Raw genomic sequence first — 27,809 nt, forward strand, 5'->3', positions numbered from 1 at the left:
TTTCACCGTGGTTTTGCTGAGCCCCCTCTGACCCTGGGGAACGGGGTTCGGGCACCCCCAGCCCCACAACGGATGGACGTGCGAGGAGCTGACGATGCCGGGGGGTCCTGGGGATCTGGTGTGGGTCAAACCCAGAGCCTGGCCCTAAACCCATCCCCGGGAAGCCTCTGCTCAGCCCAAACCCATACCCCTGCAGCGAGGGCACTGCCACCCCCTTAATCTCATGCCAGCCCCAAATCCCCACCAGCCCCACATCCACCTCCATAAGACCCCCCCCCAAATCTCACCCCAACCCCCTCCAGCCCCACATCCTCCCCCATAACACCCCCCAAATCTCCCCCCAGCCCCAAAGCCCCACATCCCCCCCCCAACACCCCCTTTATGCCGCCCCCCCCCCCCCCAGGACCCCAAACCCGCCCCGTGCCTGCCCGCAGCCCCCCCAAACCCCAACCCTTAGCGCGCGTCCCGCCCCTTTTCCCTTCGGGGCGGGGTTATGCAAATCACCGCACCGTATCCTCCAATGGGAAGGGAGCCCGGCTGCTCTATGCAAATTTCCGAACGGAGGGAGGCGGGGTTATGCAAATGAACCGGCGCGGCTGGGGCAGGCGGCGGGCAGCGCGCGGCTCCCGGGACTCGCACCGGCACCGGACCGGCACCGGCACCGGCACCGGACGGCGGCGGCGGGGCCGCACCGGGGCCGGGCCGGCTCCGTTGCAGCGCCGGGCCCCCGCGGCCGTGCCGGTGGGGACTCACCGAGGAGAAGCAGCCGGTGGCCAGGTGCGTGGCCCGGGCGGGGAGGGGGGGTCCCGTGCGTACCGGGACGCGGAGAGCCCCCGACCCCCGGTGGGGAAGCCGGTACCGGGCGGCACCGGGGCAGAGGGCACCGCGGGGTGCCGGGCTGGGTGTGGGGGTGGGGGGGGGGGGGTGCCAGCCGTGTGCCCCCAGCCCCGTGCCCGTTCCCCAACCCCGGGCGGCGGCGGCCCCGCAGCGGCCGCCCCGTCGGGACGCACGGGCCGGGGGAGCGGGGCCGGCTCCGGCTGGCCGGGGGGTGCCGGTGCGGCCGGGCCGGCGCCCTGCGGGCTGCCCTGGGCACGGCGGAGCCCTGGCCCCCGCCCCGCCGTCTAGGGATGGAGCGCTATAAAAAGCCTGCGGTTTGCGCTGCGCTCGGGGCGGTTATTTTTACTCGTGTCTGCGCAGAGAGGAACGCCTGGGTTTAACCCAAAAGTGCAGGCTGGAGGGCAGCCGCCCTGCCCAGGCTCTGCCATCCGCACAAACCTCGCCGCCAGCACCCTTCTGCCGGGCCTTGGGTGGTGGGAGCGAGCCCGCTGTGCGGAGGGGAAACTGAGGCACGGCACGGCTGGGCTGCCTGCTCGGTGCGGGCACAGCACCGGGACACCCCGGCCCTGCCGCAGGACCAGGGCCCGATCTCCCCGTAGCCTTGCTGGGATGTTGCACGGCTCTGGCAGGATTGTAGCTCGGTTTCCTCGCTGCTCCCGAGCAGGGATGCCACCCGTGCATGGCTCTTCCTTGCCAGCGCGTGGCATTTCCAGCGTGTCCCAGAGCACGTGAGCCTCGCTCCATCGCACGTCCCCGTGGGGCGAGCGAGGTGGATCCTCTGCCGCGTCCTCCTGCCCGCTGCAGCGGACTGCCAGCAAGTCCCCGTCCCCGGGGCTTTACTCTTTTAATGAGAGAAAGTTTCCCAGAGCTGCTGTCTGTGGAGATGGTGTTTCGCGGGTAATGAATTAACTCGGCAGCTGGCAGGTGAGCCGGAGGGCAGGGACCTGCCTCGATCGGAAGGTGCTCCGGGGAAGGCGATGGGCTGCGTCCCCTCGGCCCATGCACATCCCTTGGGACACTGGGTACCGGTCCTGTTGGGAAGGGAGCCAGATCCCGTCCCTTTGCCATGTTCCCAGCTGCCAGCTGGACAAGCCACACAGGTCGAGGGGAGGCCTTTGCAGCTCAGGGTGTGGGATTTGGGGCACAGACGCAGGCCCTAGGTTTGATTTAGGACTTCAGATCCTCCTGCTTGCCTCCAAGTCTTGGGCACTGACGGTACCTTGGTGCCAAGCGCAGCAGTGTGCACGAAAAACAGGTTGAGAAAACTTTGCACAGGGCAAAGGAGAGGGATTCCTGCTTACACCCGGTGGGACGCATCCCTGCAGCGGCAGGGCTGGAGAGTCAGACATGCTGAACCACGACGGGGGTCATTTAAATCCAGAAGCAGGGGGAGGATCAGTCTATCTGAGCCCCTTGGATTTCCCTCCTCTTTGCAGCAGGACTGCCAGGAGCAAACCAGGTTTGTAAGCCACGCAGCCCTAAGGCCCATGGGGCTGGGCTCAGGCAAGCTGTCGGCACCTTGTGGCTGCCCCAGTGAACCCTCCAACAGCAAACGAGTATCATTTCCCGTATTAATGCCCAGCTGCAGCGAGGGGCAGCCCAGCCCTGCAGGAACAGCATTTCTACCCGGGGCTGCTGCCGGCAGCATTGCCGATGCTGAGCCAAAAATGTGGCCCAGGCCCCAGCGAGGGTTGGTGTGTCCGTCTGTCTTTCCAAGGAAAAGAGCTGCCTCATTTTTCGGGGCCATCGCAATCCTTCCTCCTTCCACACAGTCATTTTGGAACCGAAAAGCCTCCGCCCATCGCTGCGCTTCGCCCAAGGGGCCGGCCGCTGGCGGGACTTTCACTCTGTGTCACCCCCAGCGGGGCCAGAGCCAGCGCGGGGCTGGGGCTGGACGGTGCCCAGGTCACCCCAGGTCCAGCCCCATCCCGGGTTTGGCTCGGAGGGATGCAGGGCGATGCCATTGATCAAGCCCCGTGCTGCAGAAATGGGCAGAAAGATGAATTTTAATTGTCCCCGGGGATTTTGCATGGTGCTTGGGGTGGTGCTTGGTGTGTCTGTGTTTCGGGGCTCAGTTGACTGCGTGTGTATGAGATGGGGAGGAAGGTGTTCAGTGCCAGCAACCACCCTGTCCCGAACTCCCTGATGGCCCCAGGGGGTCCCCAAGCCCCCCGTCCCCCTGGGTTCTCCTTTCCCCTGCTTCCCAGCAGGCTCCTCCTGCTTCCCCGCTCCCACCCCGCACCACTGGCCCGCTCTGGTTTATACTGGTTGGTTGTTTAAACAACCCATAAAAAGCAGAAGGGCCTGTCGCCCCCCTGCAGAAACGCTGCTAAACTTTGACTTTTCCTTGCGCCAGCCTCGGGATGCACCACGAGGCCCCAAAGCCGCCGGTCCCTAGGGACCAGGGTCACATCCCCAGGGACCAGGGTCACATCCCCAGGGACCATTGTCACATCCCCAGGGCCAGGGTCACATCCCCAGGGACCAGGGTCACATCCCCAGGGCCAGGGTCACATCCCCAGCATGGAGCAGGGAAGCTCCAGCCGGCGATGGATGCAGCAGCGGTGGTCCCTGCGCCGTGCATCTGGCTGTGACCGGGGGTCTGCACAGCCCTGCTTCGAGCCTGCTGCCCTCCCGGCCCCTGCGAGGCAGCGCCTGGCCTGGCCCCCCTGGGATTTTGTGGCTCACGTCTTATCCCAGTGAAGGATGCGATGGAAACTCTCTAGCCCACTTTAATCACTGTTTTCCTCCATCAAAATGCCATTCAGAAGCCACCAAATGCAGGCAGCGGGTATTTGCTGGCTGCTTTCCTCCCCCTTTTCTACCTGCAGGCCCCCCAGCTCTGCGTTTCCAGATTTGCAAAGAAATCCCCATTATTTGGTGAAAATGACCTCGTTTTCCCAGTTTCTACACTGATGCCTCAGTGTCCCATTGGAGAGGGAGAGCGGGAGGTGGGATGATGAAGCACCGAGGAGCTCAGAGAGGCCCTGGCAAGAGGTGTCCGCTCCTTGCCCCTTCCTTGCCTGTTCCTTGTGCCTGGCACTTTGAGGCTCTGGACCCAGGGGTCAAGGCCACGTCCCCGCGGGTCGGCAGTGACCGTCCCTTCCCTGTCCCTTCTCCCATCACGTCCTGGCTCCGGGCACAGGACGTGGCTGCGCAGCTGCCCACCCCTAATAACTGCCCCGTCGGCTGTTCCCAGGCTGAATTTGGCGAGAACTTCCTGCATTTAGCATTTCTGGGGGCACTCAGAGATCGAGAAAAAATGCAAAAGCCCCACACGCAGCCCGGCACAATGCACCTGCTGCCCCGTACCGTGCCTGGTGCCGAACCGCACCGGTCCTCGCAGCGGCACAGCCGAGCCCCGCGGCTGCCCTGGGGCTCTGCTGCAGCTCGTGGAAAAACACGCTGCTCCCAGGGGGCCGATCCGGCTCAGCGCGCTAATTAGGAGAGCGGATAGGAAGTTTACACACTCCGCCGTGATGCAAATGACCCCTAAAGATGCACAGGAGCCGGGGAGTTAATTATAACCCTGGCTGCAGCCGGAGGGCTGGGGCGACACCTCGCTGCGCTTCCCCGGCTGGCCGAGGGACGGATCCTGGCGAGGGGACAGCTCGCAGGAGCTGGGTGGACGCGAGCCGGGTGCGTGCGAGGGAGCAGAGAGCCGGGGCTAAAGATACGCAGGCGTGGGAGGGAGCGGGGGCCGGCGGGACGCCAGGCAGCGCGGGGAGCTTCTGGCCGGTGCAAAGCATCTCCTCTCCTCAACCGTAGGTGGGGCAAGGCGAGCGGGCTCTCCTCCTGGCCTGGTGTGGGAGAGAAGCTGTCGAAGCTGGGTTGGAGGGCTGCAGAGCTCCGCTTGCGTCGGCGTGGGGGTTTGCTGGGACCCCCAGAGCCCCGTGCGAGCTCAGGGAGCTCCTTTCCTGGGTCCCCCTTGCGGCCTCCAGGTCTGAGGTCTGAAGCTGTGGGCCCGTTACGGGTGCTGGGTGCTGCTCCTGTGGCACCGGGGCGCTTCCCTGGTGCTGTCCCCAGACACGGGGACAAGGCCGGAGGGATGGAGGTGGCACCGTGCCACTCGGTGCCATCCCCTCGTGCCCGTCACGGCGGAGCTGCGATAATCACCCGCAGCCCTAATGCCGCTTATCGCCTTATCGCCTGGGCGCAGTAATTAAAACCCGGACCGAGAGTCCTCCCCCCCCCAACCCTTCCCAGCCCTTAATACCTGCCGGGGGGGCACGGGGGAGCCGAGGCGCCGGTACCGTGCCGCACTGCGGTGTCCGAGCCCCAGCACACTTGGGGCAGCCCCTTTGGAGGCGTAAAACCAAAATGCCATCACCACTGGTCACGAGAGCATCCCTCCCCGGTGCCCGGCGGTGCTGGGGTTGTGCGGGTCCCCCCGGGTCCCTCGTGGCCGCGGTGGCCGCGTGGCCGGGGCGATGCCCCAGGAGGACCCAACGGGGCCGAGCGCTGCCTGCCGTAATAATGAGCTTCTCGGGGAGGCGGCTGATGAAACCACCCCGCGTGTTGCACGAGGCCTCGCTGCGCCCTCAGCCCCGGTGCAGGGGACCGGGGAGGGGGGGAACCGGGGGGGGCCGCACGCGAGTCCGGTCCCAGCACGACCCCGTTTCCCCTGCCGCAGCCCATCCCGACGGCGCTGTGGCTGCCGCTTCCTTCTCGCCTCTCGCGCCTCGCCTCCCCCCCACTGCCTGCTATTTTGGGATGGGGCCTCCGCAACATTGTCCTGGGGGTGCCGGTGCCCCCCCCCATGCGCTCTGCAGCATCAGCGTGAGGGTGCTGGGGGGGGGTCCCAAAGTGCCCTGCTTGGGTGCACGGGGGGATGTGGCAGTCCCAGGGGCACTGCAGCATGGGTTGGGGGGGACACGGAGAGGTTGGGGCCAGGCGCACCCTTGCAGGATCAGTCCCAGTGGTGTTGGGACCCCCTCACCCTGAGCTTCCCACCTGTGAGCACAGACGGAAAAAGGGGTGCTGGAACAGGGTTTTGGGGTGCCGCAGCACCTGAGGGGTGGCGGTGCCAGCCCAGGGGGTCCTCGCCAGCATTTTGTGGCCCCGCTGCAGACGGGCTTTGCCTCCCCAGCACCTCCGAGCGCGTACAGCACGGCCTCTCCTCCGCGCTGAGGTTTGTGAGCCTTTAAAAAGAAACCCTTGGGGTGCAGCTGTGCTGCGCTCGCAGGGGCGCGGGGGGCTCGGGGCCGAGCTTGGGGCCGTGCAGCGTCTTCTGGCCAAAAAGGGTCAAAGCAGGCTGCGAGCACAGCCCCCAGGGGAGCAGCTCGTGTTTCCGCACCTTTGACGGAAGATCATGGGGTTGGGGTGGGCAGGTGAGAGCTGAGCCCCCCCCACACACACACAAATGCACCTGGGGATGCCTTGTGCCATGCAGCAGGTGTCCGCACCAGGAGGGCAGGATTGGTCCCGGCCGCTCACAGGCTTTGGGAAAACCTCCGCGTTTTCACCAGGGAACTGGTGGCTGCTTTTCCCGGCAGGGCCGTTCCCCACGGGGCTGGGGTGGTCTCGTCACCCCCAGTACCTTCGCGCCGTGCGTGGGCCCGGGGACACAAGGGTGGCAGCGGGGCCGTGGGAACGGCAGCACAATTTCCTTCCATAAATTAAAATTAGTTTTGATCAGCTAAATATAGCAGCTGAGCAAGATGGTAAATGGCAACGTGCTTGAGAGAAGGAAGCGGGACGGGCTGGGGCACTGGGGGAGTGAAGGGCTGGCGGTTCCCCAACCTGCACCGGGGCTGATCCCTGCCACGGGGGCTCGAGGGGCTCGCTCGGGGATGCCCGGGGACATTCGGGGAGCATCGGCCCCCGGAGAGCTGCAGCAGTGTCCCAGCCCCACCGGCTTCCCAGGCCAGCTCTTGCCCCGTGGCCATGTCTTGGGGTCAGCGGGGACTGAGCTGGCCCAGGGCTGCACCCAATTTGGGGCGGATGCGAGGGTCCCGCTGGGAGCACGCTGATGCCAGCCATGGCTCTGTACCAGATTTCCATGGCACCAAGCCCCCCCCCCCCAGCATCATCCCAGAGGGATTTTGGGGTGTCCAGTGTGGGGGAACAACAAGAGTGACACTCCTGTGACACCCCCTGCAGTGGTAACGGGGCGTCGCAGGGGTCGATGCCCGGTGCCGGGCTGCAGCCGGGGCTGGCACCTTGCAGCGGGGCTGGGATCCGGGGTCCCTTGGCCCCTCGCTCTTCCCATCACCGCCTCACGTGGCACCAGGAGGTGGGTGGTTTCGCTTTGCTGTCTCCTCGTACAGCCACTTCCTGACCTGCGAACGGCTGAGGTCAAATTTAGTCTGTTCGCATTCAAAAAAAAAAAACACACACACACACACACAAAACATTGAACCTAAAAACAGCCCCTTTGTCTTACCGAGGACCCTCCCCGCGGCCAGCCCAGCCTCCTTTGTAACCCCCCTCCCCATCAGCCCCATCCGCTGGTAAAAACCCCCGGCGAGGGCGAGCGCGGGGCAGCGTCGGCGCAGCTTTGGGATGCCAAGGCTGAGCCCACGCTCCCGGCAAGGGACCTGGGATCCGGCACCGGCGCTCTGCAGCCAGCGCACGCAGGTGTCGGGGGGGGCTGGCGGGGGGCTGCCGGGGGGCAGGGGTGTCGGAGATAGGGCCGTGGGGCCAGCTGAGCAGAGCAAAGGGGAATTTTCCCGCCCGCCCCAGAAGAATTTCGCATTTTTTTGGTATTTTGGGGGGTTTGACGCTCTTTGCGGAAAAGCTGGGAAATGCCGCCGGGACCAAAACTTCCTCTGAAAAGTTATTTTTTTTCAGCAAAGCTTATTTTGGTTGGCGGAAGGGTGAGGAGGCAACCGGTAGGTGCTCACGGGGTTTCTCTCTCTCTTCCAGTCTCCCTCCGAGTCTAGGAGTCAAAAATGGGCCGGAAAAAAATACAGATCAGCCGAATACTGGACCAGCGGAACCGGCAGGTAGGAGGAGAGGGGACCAGAAGGGACAAGGAGCCACGAGGCTGGGGAGGGACGAAGGGAGGCGAAGCCGCTCGGCCCCCGGGGGTGTCGGAGCCTCCAAAGCCTGGAGATTTTGGGTGCTGGGGGGGGAAAGGAGAGGGCGGCGGGGCCGCGGCGGTGGCCCTGGGGCAGCGCCGTGTCCTCTTCCCCACAGGTGACCTTCACCAAGCGTAAATTCGGGCTGATGAAGAAGGCGTACGAGCTGAGCGTGCTGTGCGACTGCGAGATCGCCCTCATCATCTTCAACAGCACCAACCGCCTCTTCCAGTACGCCAGCACCGACATGGACAAGGTGCTGCTCAAGTACACGGAGTACAGCGAGCCCCACGAGAGCCGCACCAACTCCGACATCCTCGAGGTAGCGCCGGGGGGCGGCGCGGGGGGGGGCGGGGGTCGGGCAGGGCAGGGGACCCCGCTCACCGCCCCGCATCCCGCAGACGCTGAAGCGCAAGGGGCTGGGGCTGGACAGCCACGAGCTGGAGCTGGACGAGGGGCTGGACGCCGGCGAGAAGATGCGGAAGCTGAACGAGGGCATGGACCTGACGGTGGCACGGCCCCGCTTTTACGTGAGTCGCTTCCACACCACGACACTGGGGGACAGGAGCCGTGTCCCCAGCCCCAGCCCTGACCCCAATCCTCTGTTTCACCCCGCAGAGCCCGGTGCCGCTGCCCGAGGCATCCTACGGCAGCTCCCCGCCAGCCGGCGGTGATGGAGCCCTGAGCAGCACCAGCAGCTCCCCGCAGAGCCAGGGCCGCCCGCCCGCCTTCAAACCATCAGCACCGAAGCTCTCGGGGCGCTCTCCAGGACCGATGCCCCCAGGTAGGCTCAGATGTTACCCGGCTGCATGTGGGTGGCATGGCAGCGGGGACGAGGTTCCCCCCGACGGACACCTCGCTGGCCCCGTAGGGATTTTCCAGGCCGGACGCCGCATGCAAAGCTCCTCTCGCAGCATCTCCCGGGGATTTACCAGGAGCGGGGCAGGGGCGGGCGCGTGGGCAGGTAGCGCCCGCCGCAGCTGCGGAAACGCCACCGGCTTCTGGCCTCCCTCCAGCTGCTTCCTGCGCGCTGCTGAGTCACGGCCGCCGCGCACCCAGGTGGCCCCGGGCACCCTGCACCCATGCCTCGCGCTCCCTCCTGTGCGGCAGAGCTGGAGCTGGCTGCGAGGGGCTCTCCCCGCCCGGCGGGGCTGGCACGGGTCTGGGTGCTGCTGGGTGCCCCCCGAGCTTCCGCCACCCTGGGGCCGGGCAGCAAAAAAGGGGCTGGAGAAAATGGTGCTGAGGCTTGACCAGTGGAAACCCCCTCCCGGGCGGGTAGGAGGTGGCACGGGGGTGGCCGGGCCATGGGTGGCTTTGCCACAACCGGGATGGGCTGAGCCGCTGCGGCTCGGCGCTGCTCCCGGTGCAGGATGTGGGCACGCGGCGTGCCCACCTTGGACGGCCACGACCAGGCCGGGGAGGTGGCGGTGCCACAGGATGTCCCCCCGCTGCTCCGCGGGGAGCTGAGCCGCGAGGGCTGCCCGCAGCGGGGTCCGGACGGGGAGCTTTGCACCCTGCTGGCTCCCAGGGCCAGATCCGGCCGTCGCCTTCGTTTCCGCTCGCAGCGCGCGGCCGTGGCCGCAGCGGGCCGGGGGTGGCCGCCGCAGCCCAGGTGCGCCCAGGGCCACGCGCAGGATGTGGCTTTGCAGGAGCGCGGCACCGTGCACGCACGCACGGGCACCCACCGGGGACGAGGGCACCGGGGCCACCGGCTGCAGCCCCGGGGACCCCTGAGGATGGGAGCCCGATGGTTCCACATCCTTCGGTGCCACCCACGCATCCTCCTGTCCCTCTGTCCGTGCAGGTATCGGCTATCCCCTCTTCCCCCCCGGCGGCCTGAACCGAGCCCTGGCCACCAAGACGCCGCCGCCGCTGTACCTGGGAGCCGACGGCCGGCGCGGTGAAGCCCACGGCAGCCTGGCCAGCGGCAGGAGCGGCGGCAGCGCGGCGGTGAGTGACACCAAGGGACTCTGCGGCACCCAGGGACAGTGCTGCTGTGGGGGGGGGGAGCCCAGCCCCGATATATCCCCATAGATTCAAGACCCCAAATGTGCTGCCCCCAGCTTCTGGGTCTCCAGGGTGCTCCTGATGGCTGGGGGACAGTGCCAGGAGGATGCTCGGTGGCCTTGTCCCCACTGTGTCCCCTCCCCAGCTGTGGCACCATGGGAGATGCCTGATGCGGGGTCCCTCTGTCCCCTGGCTCACTGTATGTCCCACCAAGTCACCCATGCCTGTCCCCCCCCCCGGGGCCACAGAGGTGCCTCCCCCCCAAATTCAGCAAGGAGCTGCTCTGATCTGCTCCCGTCTCCTCCAACCCCGGGGCTTTGCTGCGGAGCTGGGGAGGGAAAGGGAGCACCACAGCCCCCCCCGGGGGGCTCAGCAGCACAAAGCCTGACCTGGGGGGGGACACCTTTGCATCCCACAGAGGCCGCTGTACCCCGGTCTGCAGACCCTGAGCCCCGTGCTTGCACCGGGCAGCGCCGGCATCCCCAACCACAGCCTCTCCGGCTTCCCCTTCCTCGCCCCGGCACAAGCGGGTAAGTCCTGGCCCCGTGCCCCAGGAGGGTCGAAGCCCTCCCCCCCATATCTTGCTCACTTCCCCCCCCCCGCTCTGCAGAGTATGGGGCTGGCGAGGCCCCGCCGCCCCCCGGCTTCCTGCAGCCCGGCCCCCCGGCTTCGTGGCAGCCCCCGCGGGACATGGCAGCGCTGGGGTAAGGACCGCCACCGGGCTGGGGACACGGGACAGCAGGGGACGGGGTCTGGCAACGGGGTGAGGGACGGGGGGATTTAGGGTTGACCCTGCTTTTTGGGCACCCAAAGCACAGCCCCACACTGTCCAGTTTCACCCCCAAAACTGGGGCGCACGGGGACGGGCTGGGAACCCTCCCACCCACCCAGTCCCAGCCTGTCCCGCTGGCAGCGGAGCCTATTTAAAGCCCAATTTGCCCCCCCGGGGACCTGGCCCCTGCGTCCCCCCCATCACACACCGAGCTCCCAGCAGCCGTGCCAGCGTGTGGGTGGGTGGCGGCCTGGGAAGCGGGTGCTGCAGCCCCCCCCAGCCTTGCTCGGGGGCGAGGAATTGGACGGAGCCGGTGCGTGAGATGAGTTGGGAGGGTCTCAGCCCCGCTCGGGAGGAAGGGGGACACGCAACCGGCTCCTTCCCACCCCGTGTGCGTCGGCCGGGGATGCTGCACGGGGAGACCCGGCCTCACCCCCCCCCCCTTCTCGCCCCAGGGCCAGCGCCAGGATCGTCCCCGCCGAGGATGCGGCCCCCGGCAGCTCCCCGCAGCACCACGCCATCAGCATCAAGTCGGAGCGGGTCTCGCCGGGGCTCGGCTGCCCCTCGGGCACCCCGCAGCCCCCCCCGGGCAGCCTGGCCTCCCTGAGCGAAGCCTCCCGAGGCTCCGGAGACCTCCAGCCGCGGGACGACTACGCCAAGGGCTATCCCTACCCCCTGGGCCCCCCCCGGCCGCTGGCGGAGGAGCAGCGGGCCACCGTCCCCGTCCCCCCGCGGCGGGCACAGGCTGTGGAGGGGTGGCAGAGATAGCGAGGCTGACGGGGTGCAGGGGGAGCTGCTCCCCGCTTCCACCCCATCCCCGGACCCCCAAGGAGCCCCCCCCCCACCCCATCCCCATTGCTCTGGGGCTTCCCAGGGGGTCCTGGCCCCAACGCCGGGGCTGCAGTTCCCAGAACCCCCCCCCCAACCCCGTCCCCACCCCAGTGCTCCTCCCTGACACTGCTGTCCCCCCCTTTTTCTCAGCTCTGCCCCCCCCAACCCCATGCTCCTGCGGGGCACGGCGAGGCTGGGACCCCCCCCCTCGGCCCCCCCCCCGGCGTGGCACGGTGTCCGGTGCCGGACACTGTCCATCGCCGTCCGTGCGTCCGTCCCTGCGTGTCCCCACCGAGCAGGAGTGCCTGGGAAGTGCCACGGGGTGGCAGCAGGACTGAGAGCAGCAGCCGATGGCAGCGGGCCCAACCCTGCACCCACAGGGCCAAATCCTTCCCCCCCACCCCCATCCCCGGCCGGGGCGAGGGGAGGCGGCCGGGGGCAGCGGGCGCTGCTCCGCCGGCCCAGGGACAATTTTGTTGTTTTTTTTTTCTATTTATTACGTTCTCACCAATAAAGAGCTGGGGGTGTCGGGGTGCCTGGCGTCAGCTCCTTGGGGTCAGGATGCACAGCTCTGCGTGGGGTGGCAAGTCGTTAATGTCCCCGAGGGGAAAATGGGCTGTGCCCCATTAATTTTGGCTCGGCACTGCCATCCCCTGCGTCCCCCCCGGCTCAAAGCCACCTCTCTGGGGTCACCGAGCCCCCGGTACGGGTGGCAGCAGGGTCACCCCGGCCCTCGCCACATCCCCGTGTCCACGTGGCTGAGCCGTGTGCTCCAGGAGACCCCCCCAAAAAGATGCTTGTAGGACCTCACGCTGCAGGGTTAGTGCGGGTGGCCGGTGTTCCCACTGATGGGCAGGAGGAAAACCCCCTCCTGTGCCCCAAATATCAGCATTAATGGGGACACGTGTGGGGTGAAGGGGGGCTGCCAGCACCTGCCCAGTGCAGGGATGGGCTTTTTGTTGCTCCCTGGCCTGGGGGAACCTCTCCTGGGCCCTGCGACGTGTTGGGGATGGGAAGGAGGGTTTGGGGAGGTGGCACTGCCCACCACGGGCGGGTTTTGGGGGGCCTAGCAGCTCTGCCCGGGGCCCTGCAGCGTCACGGGGGACGTGGCACGGGGATGGGGCCCCTCCGCTCACCAGCGCTGAACTCAGCTCCCGGGGAGATTACCGGGAGCCGAGCCCCGGGATTAAACCACGGCACGGAGATTAATTCCGGGGAGAGTTTTTCCCGTTTAATAGAGCCCAGCGAGCGGCGTAAATACCAGCCCGGATTAGGGGCTGCTGCCTCGGGACGCAGCTCCGCCAGCCCCGGCACGGATCCGGCCCCTGGTGACGCCTCGGCCGCGGGGCCTGGGAGCGGGGCAGTGGCCACCCCAAATCTGGGGGACACCAGGGTGACAGCGGGGGTGCCTGCGGCCCAGGTGCCCCCCAAGGCGGTGGGGACGGTCCCCTCCCGACCCGCTTCGGGTCCCCAGGCTGGGAAGGGGCTGGTGAATGCGGCGAGGAGCCGAGACACGCGGGGAAAGTGTGGGGGCTGGGGTAAGAGACGCTGATTGAATAGCAATGACTGCATGATTTATGGTTTGCATTATTGCATGGTTCATTTGAATATATGCTAATAAGGCTTTTCTCCTCGTTTTGTTTGTAAGATTTAGATTTGCTATGGCAACCCGCTGGCATGGAAGGAGCGCCAGGAAATGTCAGGGCGAGGTGAGCCCCGGGGAGGGGCTGGGGCTGTTGGGGGGCCACATCCCACCGCGGGGACACGGCAGCGGCCGGCGGGACCGAGGGCAGCGGTGGGAGACCTTGGAGCCGACCGGAGCCGCGCATCCCCCCCGGCTGCCCGCAGGTCCAGTACCGCCTCGTTGCGACAGGTCCTAAACTGGGGTGGGGGGGGGTGCCCCGGGGTGCCCCCAGCCCCACTTTGGGCTTGCAGCGAGGCCCCTCTCGCCCTCCGGCCCCGTGTCCCTGCCCACCTCTCATCACAGTGCGATGCGCAGTTGCGCAGGACCCAAAGGTCACACCGAGCCCCCCCCCCCCCCCCAGCTTTTTTAGGGGTGACGGTGCTCAGGATGGTGCTGGGAAGAGACAGAGCATCTGGCTTCGCTCTGTGTCCCCCCCCTTTCCATCCCGCAGGACCCTGGCCCATGGTGGAGGGGTCTGGGCCAACCTCGTGTGCCCCTTCCCAGCAAACGGGGGAGCCACCCCAGCAAAACCCCGTTACCTGCAGGCCCGGCGTGGCTGGGGGCCGCGCTGCTCCGTGAGGGTGCTGGGCTCCGGTGCTGGGGGCTGCAGGGCTGGGGGGGGCTGTTTTGCCCACCCCACGCTTCCGCCTCTCTGCCAGGCAGCAGCTGCCGGGGGGGCTGCTCCGTCAGGGCTCTGTGCACCCCTTTTTTTGGGGGGGGGGGGGGGGCGCAGGCCTTGCAGCTGGGGAAGAGGCGCACTGGCTGCTTTTGGGGTCGCCCTCCCACATGGGTGCGGGGCTGGATCCCAGCCCAGCGGGGTGGGGGTTGCTCCTCCGTGTCCTTTGGGGTCTCGGTGATATTTGGGGGGGGGGGGGGGGGGGGGTGACACGTCCCGTCTGGAGAGGAGCAGGGGATGCGCGCCCCCGCCACGGCACCGCGACTGGGCACCGCGCGTCCCCGCGGCCACCCGACGGGCCGGGCTGGGCCGGGCTCCGCTCCCGGGGCTTCCCGCGGCCGTTTCACGCCTTACACCGGGGAGGGAACGAGCCCCGGGCTCCCCCCCCCCCCCCCCGCCGGTGCATCCTCCCCCAAGCCCCCACTCGGTTGTTTTGCAAAAGCCCTGAAATATTCATGGCGCTGCGCACAGCGCCTCGTAATGAATTTTTGATCAAAACCTTATCAGGGAGCCAAAATACGCCTCCCACCCCCCAAAAAAATCCCCCCCCCCCCAAAAAAAAAGACAAACAGCAGAAGGGGGGGGTCCGGGCCCGGCGGTACCGAGGGGCTGCAGGAGCCGGGCCCGGCGGAATTTGCCGGGGAAGGCCCCGGTGGCGGGGCCGGGACCGGGGGGAGAGCAGCCACCGGCCGGACCCCCCCCCCATCGGGGTTGGGGCAGGGACCAGGTTTGGGGCCCCCGAGGTGTGGAGCCGGGCCCGGTTCCTGCTGCCCCCCCCACCGGGACGGGCCCCGCACGGCCCCGGTTGGACGGGGTGGGCGGCGGGGAACCGGGACAGCCCCCCCCGGCGGCCCCCAGCCCCGCGGGGAGAAATATTCGTTGAGGGGGAAATGGAGAAGCGGAGCTCACCGGGGCCAAAGCCGGAGGGGGCGGGGGGGGCACGGAACGGGCCCGGTTCCGCAGCAGCAGCGGCGGGGGCTCAGCACCACCACGGCCCCGGCCCCGCTCCCAGCCCGGGCCCAGCCCGGCCCCGCTCCGCAGCTCGGTTCCTTGCGGGTTTCGCCCCGCACCGAGACCCCCGGGTCCGAATTCGGAGCGACTCCCGATTGCCGGCACCGATTTTTAACGCGCTACGAAAATCCCGGTGCGCCGGGACGGGGTGTGACCCCGTGCTCCCGGCTACTCCGGAGCATGGGGGTGTTAACACCCAGGACGGGGCGTTATTTAATTATATTTATTTATTTTTAATTAAAGATGAGCCGATTTCGGCTGCGTCTCCACGGAGGGCGGATAAATCCTGCACCGGGCTGGGAGTCACCGGGGTGACCCCAACCTCCCGCTCCCTCCTGCCGCAGCGTCTGCACCAACCCCGGGGGGTGGGGGGGAGCAAAAGCAGGAGGACCCCCCCCAAAACCCCTCGTCCTTCCCCTCGCTCCGGATCCGACCCCGGCTCCGGCCGGGCCCCGTGGGGCTCCCCGAGCTCTTCTCGGTCCCGCGGGGCGTGGGGCCGGGAGGAGGCGCGGGAGGGGGGGGGGAGGATCCGGCCCCCACCGGGCCCGGCCTCCCGCTGCCCTTGTGGGGCTGCACCGGCGGGGTGACCCGGAATATTATTATTATTATTATTATTATTATTATTATTATTATTATTATTATTATTCTTTTCCCTACAATCCCCGTTATTTTTAGGTTCTGCTCCCGGAGCCGCCCCCGCCCCCGAGCCCCCCCCCCCAGCCCGTGCATCCCCCCCCCAGCGCAGGGCGAACCTATCCCGCTCCCGACGTGAGGACGTCATGCCTTACGTAGTAAAATATGGAGAAAGAGGAAAAACAAAAAAAAAAAAAAAAGCGCATTTTCCCTCCTCTCTCCTTCTCTCCATTTCCAAAAGGGACAAAATGGATGTTTGGGCGGAATCCGCCCCCCCAGGGCCCGGCGGTCTCTTGGGGGGGGGGTGGGGGTGGTGGGGGGGTGGTGTTACCGGGGCTCAGGCCCGTTAAAGCCCCCCGGGCAGACGTTTCTGTTTAACCCCACGTAACGGCAACGTGATCGGGGGGGGCTCCGCTTCCCCCAGCCCCGCTCCTGGCACTCCTCGCCGGGAGCCGCAGCCCGGCTCAGCCGCTCCGCATCGGCTCCAGCCGGGGGGGGGGGTGGTGGTGGTGGGGGGGGGCTCCGCATACCTGCCCCCAGCCCCCCCCCTCTCCCCCCCCCCCGGAGGCTGCCGCTGTCCCGGCGGCTTTCGGCTCCCGCTGCCGCTAAGTCCTTAAGGATGCAGAGGTGCGGAGGGAGGTAAATAACGCCCCCCCCCGGCTCCCCTCTCTCCCTGCCCCGCACAGAACTCCCCGGGCCGGGGCAGCCCCGGGGGGGGGGTCGCAGGGGCAGGGCGGTGCGGACCCCCGCAGCATCCCGCCCCCCCCCCCCCCCCTCCGCTTCTCCCAACTTGGAGGAAGTCTGCCAGGGGGGACCCCGCGCCCCCCTCTTTTCCCCCCCCCCAACCCGGCCCTTTTTTTTTTTTTTTCCCCCTTTATTTATTTTTTTTTCCTGCGGGTTGCGATATTTCTTTTCTGCTTTATTTTTATTTTTTTTTTCCCTCCCCCGGATTAGAGGGTCCCGCCAGCCCGGTGCGAGTATCGGGGTGGGGGCGAAGAGGGGGGGTGTGTGGAGGGGGGGGGGGGTCGAGGCGTGGAAAGCTGCCCTCCCTCCGGCTCCCGCAGCGCCGGGAACAATGGCCACGGGCTCCGTGGGGACAATGCCCGGCGGAGCCGAGCTGCTTGGGTTGCAGGACACGTCCACCACCGCCTCGACCCCCCCCGGGCCCCGGCCCCCGCTCCCCCGGGGCAGGCTCCCCCGCTCCCCCGGGGCTGTGGGAAAACGCGTGGCTGAGGCTTTGGGGGGGGGGGGGGGGGGGGGAAGATTTGCAGCAAACTTGGGGAAAGTTCCCCCCCGACGGAGCCGGCTCCGTCCCCTTCTCGCCTTTTGGGGCCGAGCCGCCCCTTTTCGGCCGGTTTTTGCGGCAAAACTCCGAGGGCACCGTCGGGGCTCAACAGGTCGGGAGCGGGCAGCCCGGTGCGCGGCTCCTCCGCTTTCCATTTTCCCTTTTTCTCTCCACCCCTCTCCCCCTCTCCCCCCACCCCAGCGTGTCCGTCCCCCCGTCCCCCCCCCCCCCCCCGCCTCTCCCCGAGCCCCCTTCATTATTTCTGTTATCACAAGGCAGCCTCCGTGCCCAAACGCCGGCATGTGCGAGGCAAACAGAGCGCGATTGTTCCGAGCCTGGGAACGCGCGGAGGGGGCGCGGAGGGGGCGCGGGGGCCGCCGCCCGCCGCCCCCCGCCCGGGCCCGCTCAGACGCGATTGTGATGGAAATCGCCTTCCCGCATGCTGTTGAACTTGATGTTGACTCCTTTTCTTTGGGGCTCCACGTCTCCCCGGCCACTTGTTTGTGGGAAAATTTTCTGCCGGGCTCCAGTGTGAAATTAATTAATCAGGGCCTCGAGATGGCAATGGGACACAAAAGGGGACAGCCGGGGGAAACTCCGGCAAACTCACAAAAGCCACCCGGTGTTTATAGCCCCCGGGGCTGCCCGGACCGACTGCCCTGCCCTGCCCGCTGCCCGAGGTAAGGGGCTGCCGGAGCGAAGTTTCGGTGTGTGCAGCTATTTCGGGGGGTTCGGGGAAGGGATTTGGGGGCCGGGGGATGCGGTTGGAGAGGATCCTGGCGGTGGTTGGTGTGGGCATCCTTCCCCCGTCCCCTCCGAGCCGTGCCATCCGCGCTGCGGGGCTGGAAAGCCACGGCAAAATTCCCCGACCCGAAGGGCCGGGGCTGAATTAGGTTTGGAGAAAGACGGGGTGTGTGTGTGGGGGGGGGGATCTCTATTTTTTTATTTTTTTATTTTTTTCCTAAAAAAAGTAACTCGGGTGGTGGTGGTGGTGCTGAAGCTCCTGGCTCTGCCCGAGCGAGCACGGCGGGGATTTCCTCGCCGTTGTTTTCCCGAGCGGGGAAATCTCCGCCGGGCGCGGGGAAAGCGTTCGGCCCCGGTGTGGTCCGGGGGGGCTCCGCTCTCATTTCCAGTGCCCCCCCCCCCCGGCATTAGTTTCTGCGAGTGCTGTGCGTGCCCTCCGACGGGCTTGGCAACGGCGTGCGGATAAATATGAAATCAGATTGTCTTTTTTTAAGCACTTGCCAGGGCAGGATATTATTGCTTTTAGAGAGATCAGTCTTTGCAAAGCGTTCGGGGCTTAGGGGGAATATTTCTGCACGGGAGCAGGCCAAAAATCCGAGCGTCAAACACCCTCCCTGTCTTTGTTGCCACCGCATCTTTGGGTGACAGCGACAGCAGAAATAAAACAATTCCGAGCGCCGGCTCAATCTTTAGTTTCGGCACACATCGAGATCTCCGGGAGGGCAGCGACTGGGGGGGGTCTGGCCGGGGGTTTGGGCCCCCTTTTGCTGGGGGTCGCCCCCCTCTCTCCGGCGCTCTCTCGATGCTCCGGTGCTGGTTGAATTGATGTGCGAAGCGATGTGCAGGGAACGAGTCGTTGCGTTTTAAATGCAAATAATTCCCAGCGACGACACCGGAATCAAAACGCTAAAAAAAAAAATAATAAATTAAAAAAAAAAATGGGGCGGGAAAAAAAAAGAAGAAGGAAAAAAAAATATCTATATTTCTGGGAGGGGGGGAAAAAAATACACAAACCATCAACAAACAGCTGAAAATCCGCTTCCGAGAGGCGCGGGCCGGGCTCCCTTCACCGGGGAGCGGCGGCTGCTGCCCGCTTCTGCGGGCCCTCGGCCGGGGATGCTCCGGTGCCCGCGGCACGGGGGGGTCGGGGGCGGCTCGGTGCCCTCCTTCCCCGGGGGCTGCAGGCCCTGCGCTGCCGTTTCTCGCCCCCCGGTGCCCGTTGCAGCCGGCCGGGCGGGCAGACGCGGGGCTGCGCTGCTGCAGCTCCGGAGGCCGGGGCCCGGCTTTGGCCCCTGGGTAGGGCCGGGGCTCCCCTTGGGACCCCCCACCGCCGAGCTGCTGGGGGCCGGGAAGGGCTGGGTGCTGCGGGGGGCTCCAGCACCGCCCCCGCTGCCAGCCTCCCGGCAAAGTTGCTCCAAGTTGGAGCCGTCGCGCTCGCTGCTTCGCCTCTCGGATAGAAATATATATATAAATCTCTATAGATAATTTATTTCTTTTTTTTTCTTTTTTTTTTTTTTTTTCTCCCCAGGTGAGCTCGGCCCAGAGGCTGCGCCGGGGGACTCTGCCCGCCCGCCGAGGAGGTAATTGCGGCTTTCCGTGCCTCTCGCCAGGCGCTAGCCCCGGGGCTGATGCTCGCCCGTTCCCACCGTGGGCAGCGGCGGGGCCGGGACGGGGCGGGCAGCGAGACCCTCCCGCGACCCCCGGGCCTGGCGCTGCCGGTAACGGCGACAAGTTGCGGTGCTGCCGGGGGTACGGCTGCGAAGCGGGGCTGCGGGAGAGGCCGGCCCGGGCCCGCCGGTTCCTCCGGTGGGAGCACGGCTCCGAGCCGAGCCGAGCCGAGCCGCGCTGCCTCCCGCCGAGGCGCCCGGCGGCTCCTGCGGCGAGCGCCGTGCTCGCACCGGAGCCCAACATGGCTGCTGCAGTGAAGGTATTTGATGCACACGGGGGTGGCGGCGAGGGGAGGACGGGGGACGAGAGGCACCGGGCTCCGAGCCGGTGCCCGCAGCCGCCGGCCGAGGGCTGGAGGCGGCCGAGCGCTCGGTAAGTGCCGGGAAGGAGCGGGGCCGGGCGAGCCCCGGGCCTCCCTTCCCATCCTCCCGCCGCCGCGAACACGCGTGGGGCAGCCGCCCCTTCGCTGCCGGCCCTGCCGAGCCTCCCCCGCCGCCTCCCCGGGCCCTCCCGGGGGCGCGGAGCCGAGGGGAGCGGCACCGGGAGACCGGCGGGGCCGAACCGGGCCGCTGCGGCTCGCCCGGTGCCTGCGCGGCGGCTTCCCGGGCCCGGGGGGGCGGCGAAGGAGCGGGGCCGGTGAGGATGCTGAGCCCCGGCCCCGCCGGTGCCCGGAGCTGCCCCTTCCCGAGGATGCTCCCGGGGCCGCTCCGTGGCTCCCGTTCGTTCCCCCGGCGGAGCTTTAGGGCTGCGGCCGTAGCGGGGGGTTCGCCCCCTCGGGAGGCACCGTTTCACCGGGGAAAACCGCCGGGGCTGGGGAGAAGACCGGGAGGCGGCGGGACCCCCGGAGGTGTGGAGGGCAGCGGGGCCGAGCCCGCCGGAGCCGCCGCCGCCGCCCGGTGCCGGGCCCCGAGCCTCCATCCCCGGTGGCGGCGGCGTTTCGGAGCCCGGTGGCGGAGGTAACGGCACCGGCTCGGTGTGCCCCTGCCCACCAAGCCGGGGGGGGGACCGCGGGCGGCAGCTACCGGGGCCGTACGGGGCGACGATCCGTTAATTCGGCAACCGGCTGCCTCGGTGGCACCGTCTCCCACTCGGAACGGTTCGCCGTGCCGCCGCGCACCCGAGCGACGGGAACGGCGGCGACGCTCACGACAATAATTACTGATAATTAGAACAATAATCACGAAGTGGTGGCGGCTTGGAAAGAGAAGGGCCGAGGAGGCTCCACCGCGAACGGCTCCGGGGCCTCCCGCCGCGGCGGCGGCCGCCGTTCAGCACCACGGAGAGCGGCGGGGCCGGTGTCCGGTGCCCGGTACCCGGTGTCCGGTACCCGGTGCCCGGTACCGTGTGCCCGGTGCCGGCGGGAGCATCCTCAGCCCCCGCCCCGCCGTGCTGGGGCCGCCGCCCGCGGACCGGGCTCCTTCCGAGGGTTCCACTTTACCGGGAGGCCCCGGTGCGGGGCACAAAGCCCAGGTGCCCCCGGTGAGCCCCCGGTGAGCCCCCGGTGAGCCCCCGGTACCTGCGGGGTGGCACCTCCGCAGCCACCGCCGTGCCCGGCTCCCAGCTCCTTCGGGCGCAGATATTTCTATACGGATCCAACATACCTATATAGATATTTTTCTATAGGTACATCTAACGGGGTGGGTGTGGGCAGAGGGGTCGGGACGGTTCCGTGCGCCCTTGGCTCTCCCTCCCCAAAACACGGGGCGCTGGGAGCAGGGCCCGGGCCCGGCCGGGGGGTGCCCGCACCCAGCACCCCGGAGGGGCCGGGGCCGTGCCCGGCGGCTGGCGATGCCGGTGCTGAGCCCTGGCCGTGGGTTGGTTTCGTTTTCCGCCGTTTTCTGCGGAGCCAGGTGCGGTGCGGAGGCTCCGGGAGGGCTGCGGACCCCCCCCCCGGCAGCCGGGGCAAAGCTGGGGGGCCGGGGGTGCGGAGCGGGGGTGCGTGTGCAGAACGGTGCGGGCACCGGACGGGCTTGCACGGCGGTGCTTGTGCACCAGTGCGTGTGCACCAGTGAGTGTGCAAGGGGGGGGACGCTCCCCGGTGGGCACCAGGGTGGGGCCGGGGGGCGCGCATCGGTGCCCGGGCACCCCGCGGTGCGCGCACGGGGGGGCGCGCCTGTGCCCGCCGCTGCGCTGCCAGTGCGAAGAGGCTGGGGGGCCGGGGAAGGGTCGCCCCCCCCCCACCGGCCCGGCCCCAGGGGCTGCCCCGCCGTGCCCGGAGAGCCGAGCGGGTCCCCCTGCACCGGGCAGGGCCGGCCCCGGGCGGCCGCACGGGGGGGACGTGGAGCCGGAGCTCGGCGCCGCGCCCCGGGCTCTGCCCCGGCGCCCCTCGGAGCCGCGGGCCCGCTTTGTCCCGGGCCCCAGACGTGCCCCCCCTTTCGTCCCCTGGACTAGGGGACAAAGCCGAGACCGGGCCCGTCGGGGCCCTGTTCCTGCCGGGGGGCGGGGGTCGTGCCCGTTTTTAGTCCGGAGCTGCCGCAAAATTTTCCCCTTTGCAAGCGGAGCGCAGCCCCGACGGGAGGGTCCGGCTGCCCCCGCCTCCCTCTCCCCCACCCCCCCCCCGCCTCGCTCAGGACCCCGCCCCAGCCCTTCCCCGTCGGGTTTAACGCCTGGTCGGGGGGAGTGGGGGGGGAGAGGGTCGGGAGGCGGGGGGGGGCGGCCCCGCCACAGCCCGGCCCGAGCGGGGTTAGCCTCGGGGCACCGCCGCCTCCCCCGACGGGGCGGGCCGGCTGCGGCCGGGCTGGGGGGCGGCGAGCCGGGAGGCTCCGTGGCGTTGGGTAAAGGGGGGGGGGGGGAGCGAGCAGACGGGGCGGCCCCCGGGGGGGCGGGGGGAGAAAGCGACGGCCGTGGCGAATGGCTCTGCCCCCGGGGGGGTGACCCCTGCCCCGGCCCCACCGCCCGGGCTTTGTCCCCGCCGGCCGCCCCGTCCCTCCTCCCGCCCTTCCCCGCCCTCCGCCGTCTCTGCCTCAACTTTAGAGGCAGGTCCCGGAGGCTCCGGGAGCGGGACCGGCACCGGGCGGGGGCTGGCAGCCTCCTCCCCACCCCGGCAGCACGGAAAGGACGCGGACACCCGGAGCCGACGGCGACAGGTACCCCCGCCCCGGTTCCCCGCCCCGGTTCCCTCTCCGGTTCCCTTCCCAGTTCCCCGTCCCGGTTCCCTGCTCCGGTTCCCCATTTTTTTTTTGGGGGGGGTCCCCCTTCCTCTCCCCGCTCCCCTCCCTGCCCGGGGGAGCTTTGCCTCGTTGCGGTGCCGCCGCGGTTCCCCCGCCCGGCCGGAGTCCTCCGGTTGGGGCAGCACCGGACCCCGGGAGCGAACCCCCCCCCGCGGCCCGGCCGGCGCCCGGGGCCGGCCCCGAGCCTCCCGGTGCGGGGATCCTTCGGGTCCCGCTGCGGGCGAGGCTGCGCTGCGAGCACGGGACCCCCCCGGCAGCTGCGGGGTCGCCCCTTCGGGGCATCAACCGGTCCCGTTCCCCCCCCCCCCCCCCCCAGATATTAGAGGTCCCTCCCAAATGTATGGGGTCCCCCTCAACTATAAAGGGTCCCCCTCGAAGATGTGGGGTCGGGGTCCCCCGTGGGCACGGGGACCCCCCCCCGGCGGTGCAGGCTCCGGTCCCGCCCCCGGGGTCGTGAGCGGGGCCCGGCTGCAGAGAGCGGCTGCGGGAGGAAGGGGAGGAAGAGGAGGGCAGAGCGGAGATGCGGTGGAAACCCCGCGGGGCCCTTTCCGCTGGGTCCGTCCCTTCACCAGCGACTCTCATGACTCAGCAGTTCCCCGCCAGTAATTTACAGTAATTACAAAGTGGGAGCGGGCTCCGGGCTGGGGCTGGGGGCGAATTTGGGGTTGGGGAGGTGGCAGGTCCCTGGGGTGCTGGCAGCGGCTGCGGGGACGGCGCCCAGCAAGCACCGTGCCCTGCACGGCCCCCAGGCCGTGGGGGGCTGCGCGGGGGCTGAGCACGCTTCGGGGTGCGCGCGCGTCCCTTTGGGGTGCAGGCGTTGGGTCGGAGCGCTGGGGTGGGCAGCGCTGCTCGTCGCATCGCGCTCTCCCACCGAAACCGTTGGGGTTCCTTCATTATTCGCGGCGAGGGCGACGGGGCCGGCGGCCACCCCGGGGGGCTCCAACGGGCCGTGGCTCGCTGGTGCCGGAGCGAAACCTCCCCGGGGGCGCGCGGCACGGCCGAGGCCCGATTTTAAAAGACCTGGGTCGGTTTTTCTCTTTGGTTATCTAGCTGTATGAGTGTATGTGATATCATAAAGCTAGAGAACCGAATGTAAAAACCCGCTCGCTATTCTCCGGGAGAAATCCCTGCCCTCCCGGCAGGAGAGGGGCCCCGCGGCCGCCGGCCTCCCCAAGGCACCGGCCACGGCGCCTTTGCTGGGGGAGAGCGGCTGGAAGCCAAACGCGCCGCGTCTGTGGAGTGGAAATTTCAGTGGGGTTTTGTCTTTAATCATTTTTATTGAGGCCCAGAGCTAGCGTCTGTGCCTAGGTGATTATTTCTATTCAAACCCGGGGTTCCTCAGGCTAGCTACAAACCCAGAACCTTTTATTTTATTAATTTTTTTTTTTATTTTTTCTGCAGTGGTTTTAATTTCCACGCCGACAATTAAGCTCGGTTGCACCGGGTGTGCTGGAGACAAATGAAACGGGGCCAGCTCAGAAATAACCCCCAGAGAAGCCCTGTTTATAACGAAGTAGGAGGAAAGTTGCTTAAATAAATTACCGCATGCAAATTGTAATTTAGCGCAAACCCGTTTCCGAGGCCGGTTTATCTACTGGGGAAGAGAAATAAATCATCGCCGCTCGTCGCTTATTCTGCATCTGCAGAGATAGTGCAGCTTTGTTCCTCGGAGAGGTGGATTTGGGAGCCTCGCTCCCACCGCGCCGGTGCTGCCGCGGTCGCAGCCTCCCCTCCGCGTGCCTCCCGGGCTCCGGCTTTGCTCCTTGCCGTGCCGCGGCTTGGGGTGCTGCGTGCCCGCGTGCGCCGAGCTCCTTCCCTCCTGCTTCCATCGGCAGGAAGCTCTGCAGATGGACCCAGCCACCGCTGTTGTGCCGGGTCGGGCACGTGTTAAGCCCTCGCAGGATCAGGCCCGCGGGAGGTGGACACGGCGCGAGGGGCTCCGCAGCCTGTGTAGGGTGGTGGCACTGGGGACATTTTCACACCCCCGCTCGCTGTTCCGTTTGGTGCATCTCTTCCCTGGCTTGAGAAAAAGGAACGAGGAAGAGCATCGGCTACAAATAGGAAAATGCCAACCCCGCCGCCCCTCGCGCCGTGAGCCTCTCCCTGCCCCGTTTCTCCTGGCCGGAGTTTCGCTTCTGCGTGCAATCGCACCTCCTCTTCCAACTGACGTTGCCGGAGTCTGCAGGCAGAGGGGAGCCAGGAGGATTTTGGGGGGTGAGAGGAAGGGGTGCCCCTTTCTCCCCCTCGATAGCTCTTGCTTTGTTCCGCCAGCGAGAGGGGCAGATCCCGTGTGCCGTGACGCCGGGCGCTGATCCTTCACCCCGGCCTGCAGGGATGCCCTGGGCTGGCCCGGTTTGGGCTGTGCGGGGAGGACAAGGGCCTGAAATGGGGTGTGGGAGAAAGCAGAGCAGATGGGCAGTGGGATTTCAGCGTCTCGTTCCTAACCCATAATGGTGCTGGTGGCATTTGACAACCTTTATGGCTGCTGCGGCTCTGCCCACGGCTCGGGGACGGGGACGGGAACGCGCTTGCTTTAGCAGCAGCGATGCCGAGGCTGGGTGAAAGCATCCACTGCGGTGTAATGCGGTGATGCGGGGCTGTTCCTGAATCCAGAGGCCCCTGTGCAGTGGGATCCGTGGTGGGGACACCGGGTTGGGTCCTTCACACCGGTCCCAGGAGGGGGGGGACGCACCCCATCCGCCACCTGATGCCACCCCGCGCTCTGCTCGCACGGCTGGAGGAAAACCTTCCCCAGCTCCTCGGTGCTGAGCCCAGAGCTTCTCCGAGGGCCCCCAGGCTTTGCAGGAACAGGATTTCCCGTGGCCTGTCCCCAGATCCCGCAGCTTCAGGGACCTGCCCGCGGCTCTGTAGCACCAGCGGAGGGAGATGCTCGATCGTGGCAGCGGCGAGGCCGCGTGGGGACAGCCGGGAGGAAGCGAAGCCGGGCAGCGCGGCCGCAGCAGCGGGAGGGATGCTCAGGGCAGGTGCAGGGAGCTGACGCCTCCCGCCTCATCCTGCCCTCTGCATTCGGGGTCCCAGACTGAAGGGTGTCCCGAAACACAACGCCCCGGACCCCAAATCCCAGCCGGGAGCAGGGGTGGGGAGAGCGCGGGCTCTGCCGCCCTCGGGAAGCTTTCTCTTCCCTCCTGACTACTTGTAAACCATTCAGAAAGAATTTCTTAAAATAGGTTCCACTTTAAGGACTTATCTGCTGAATGCCATTAATTTTCTGGGGTTCGTTAAAAGCAAACTTGGTATCATAGCAACTGAATCTATTCCAGGAAAGCAGCCAATTGCAAAGCACGGTGTGTGCAACCGAAGGCGAGAGAAAGGAGCCTTTCAGGTTTATTCTCGGGCTTGTGCCTCGGCAAGTGAAGTTTTAATTTTCGGTGTTTTATTCCTTGCAGAATATTTTATAATTTTTTTTCCCAACGAATCTGCAGGGAGAGGAAAACAACCGCGGGGGCAAATATTTGCAAAATCGCCTTCGTTTTGGGCAGGGGCGGTTGCAGGGGGCTGTGGCAGGTGCTCGGGTGGGCACGAGGCAGGTCCCTGAGGGCGTCAGCGCCACCAGCCCTGGTGTCACCCTCGGGAACGGGTCCCAGGGTGTGATGCTGAGCGTGGGCATCTCTGGCAGCTCCGGATATCCGTGGGTCCGGGACCGACCGGCGGGATTGGGGTCTGCTGGTAAAGAGGCCGCTAATCCCCTTCTCATTTCCATGGCCTCGCTGAAGAAATAGTCATTATTTTCCTTTTAATCCCATCTCTCTCCTCTTTTCCATTAGGCCCTAAGCTGCAATCTTATTCTTGGGGGACGTTACGCTGTGGATAATCCCAGCCCCCCCGGCCCGGCCGGTTTGGGGCAGGGGCTGCTGCCTGCGTGTCGGCGCTGAGCCTGGCCACCCCGTGGTCCCTAGGTCCACGGCACGGTGCTGAGCATCCTGGCACGGCACAGCAAAGCAAAGCTGGAGCCCTAAAAATCTCCCCACCGAGGCAATAATCAGGCAGAGTGGATTTAATTGGGGATGGGAGATGGGAGCCGTGCTTGCAGCCGTCCCGGCCGCCCGTGTCACAGGCGGGTGTGCGAGTCCCTGGCCACGAAACCCCAACCGCCCATCCTGTGGCAGCGCCTGCCTCTCCTCTCCCTGGTGGAGGGATGGTTTTCCAGCTCTGCCTTGTGCTCGATAGCAGGAAGGGGAAAAAAAAATAGTCATTTATGATAAAAAGTATCACTTAAATAGATAGAAAGGGTAAAAGCCCCGGACAAAAACATATCCCTGAGCAGGAGAAAATGAAAAACACTGATGTGTTTAACTTTAGGCCATTTAAAAATAACCATTGAACAGGCAACAGTAAATAACAATTCCTTCCAATCAGGTATGTGTCATTGCAGCAGAAAAGCTCCCGTTTATTTACCCAAAGCTGGCAGAGGATGGCTCGGCCAGCTCTTTATCTGCTAATTTTTATAGATGTCAGGCTGGAGTCTCCAACCCGGATAAATCAGCAGCCGGAGGTGGATGGAGCGGCGCAGCATCCCTCAGCCGCCCTCCGGCACCAAGGGGCGCGCGGTCGGTGGGCGTGTGGGACCCCCGCCCGTGGGACCTGGCAGGGAGGGTGACAGCAGACCCCACGTGGGACTTTGGGGTACTCAGGGACCCCAGCCGAAGCATTGCCCTCGCTGCTGACACCACGTCCCGCGTGGGGAAGCGGCCCCAATGCCGCACGGCGTCGGATCTGCGGCGTGCAAGCCTGCCCGCCTCTTCTTTCTCTCTACCCCCCCACTCCTTTTTTTTTTTTTATGGAGAAATTATTATTTACAGTTTAATATCTTCATGTTTCTATGGAAACTCCGTGGCTGCGCTGGGTGGAGGAGTCAAAACCAGCCGGGGAAATGGCAATATCTGCGAGGGAGCGGAGCGGGTGGGTGCTCGCCTGCGCCGGGTGGCACCGGGGAAAGTGCCCCAGCCCCGAATGTAGGTCACGCACATGTGTGCATAATCACATACATATGTTGACTTCAAAGAGCTCGGGCTCATCCTCGGAGATAACAAACGCGCGTGTGGCTGTTAAACAGATTTGCATTTATAAACCACCAAGGCGGGCACGTGCGCTACGGACCTGGGGGGGCCGGGGACACCCCCCAGCCTGGCACTCATGCGGAAAGAGCGCGGTGCTGGCGGAGACCTTCTCCCCCTAATAGCCGGTGACAGGGACTCGCTCGCGGCGACGTCCCCGCGCTAGGCACGGAGCAAGGACGGAAGGTGTGCGGCGTCCCCGCTTTTGTCAGAAAGTATCTATCAGAGCAGCGGGGAAAGGTCAGCGGGAAACGCAGGCGGCCCCGAGGATGCTGTCCCCGTGCCCGTCCGTCACGCTGCTAACACCAGCCAGCCCCAGCCCCCCCCCCCCCGGACAGCCGCAGATTAGCTTAAAAAAATCACAGCCGCTTCAAAAAATAATAACTGTGGCTCG

The 27,809-nt window shown here is 66.8% G+C and overlaps 1 protein-coding gene across 2 annotated transcripts in view; it reads left to right on the plus strand.

Annotated features, from left to right (window-relative positions):
* The first annotated feature begins 589 nt into the window (after positions 1–589).
* MEF2B (myocyte enhancer factor 2B) overlaps positions 590–27,809 on the plus strand; it is a 47,872-nt gene continuing 20,652 nt past the window's right edge. The window contains exons 1-10 of one of the 2 annotated variants that reach the window (XM_083811177.1): positions 590–777; positions 7,705–7,784; positions 7,978–8,181; positions 8,261–8,389; positions 8,478–8,643; positions 9,664–9,809; positions 10,285–10,396; positions 10,477–10,570; positions 11,094–13,178; positions 19,031–19,082. In XM_083811177.1, the coding sequence (XP_083667303.1) occupies positions 7,731–7,784; positions 7,978–8,181; positions 8,261–8,389; positions 8,478–8,643; positions 9,664–9,809; positions 10,285–10,396; positions 10,477–10,570; positions 11,094–11,406 (1,218 nt within the window). In that variant the 5' untranslated portion in view covers positions 590–777; positions 7,705–7,730 and the 3' untranslated portion in view covers positions 11,407–13,178; positions 19,031–19,082. Of the gene's footprint in view, positions 778–1,080; positions 7,417–7,704; positions 7,785–7,977; positions 8,182–8,260; positions 8,390–8,477; positions 8,644–9,663; positions 9,810–10,284; positions 10,397–10,476; positions 10,571–11,093; positions 13,179–19,030; positions 19,083–27,809 lie in introns of those variants that run through there. The other variant, XM_083811178.1, reaches the window with a different exon arrangement.

Source organism: Anser anser (assembly GCF_964211835.1).
Source record: "Anser anser genome assembly, chromosome: 25".
Taxonomy (NCBI): Eukaryota; Metazoa; Chordata; class Aves; order Anseriformes; family Anatidae; genus Anser; species Anser anser.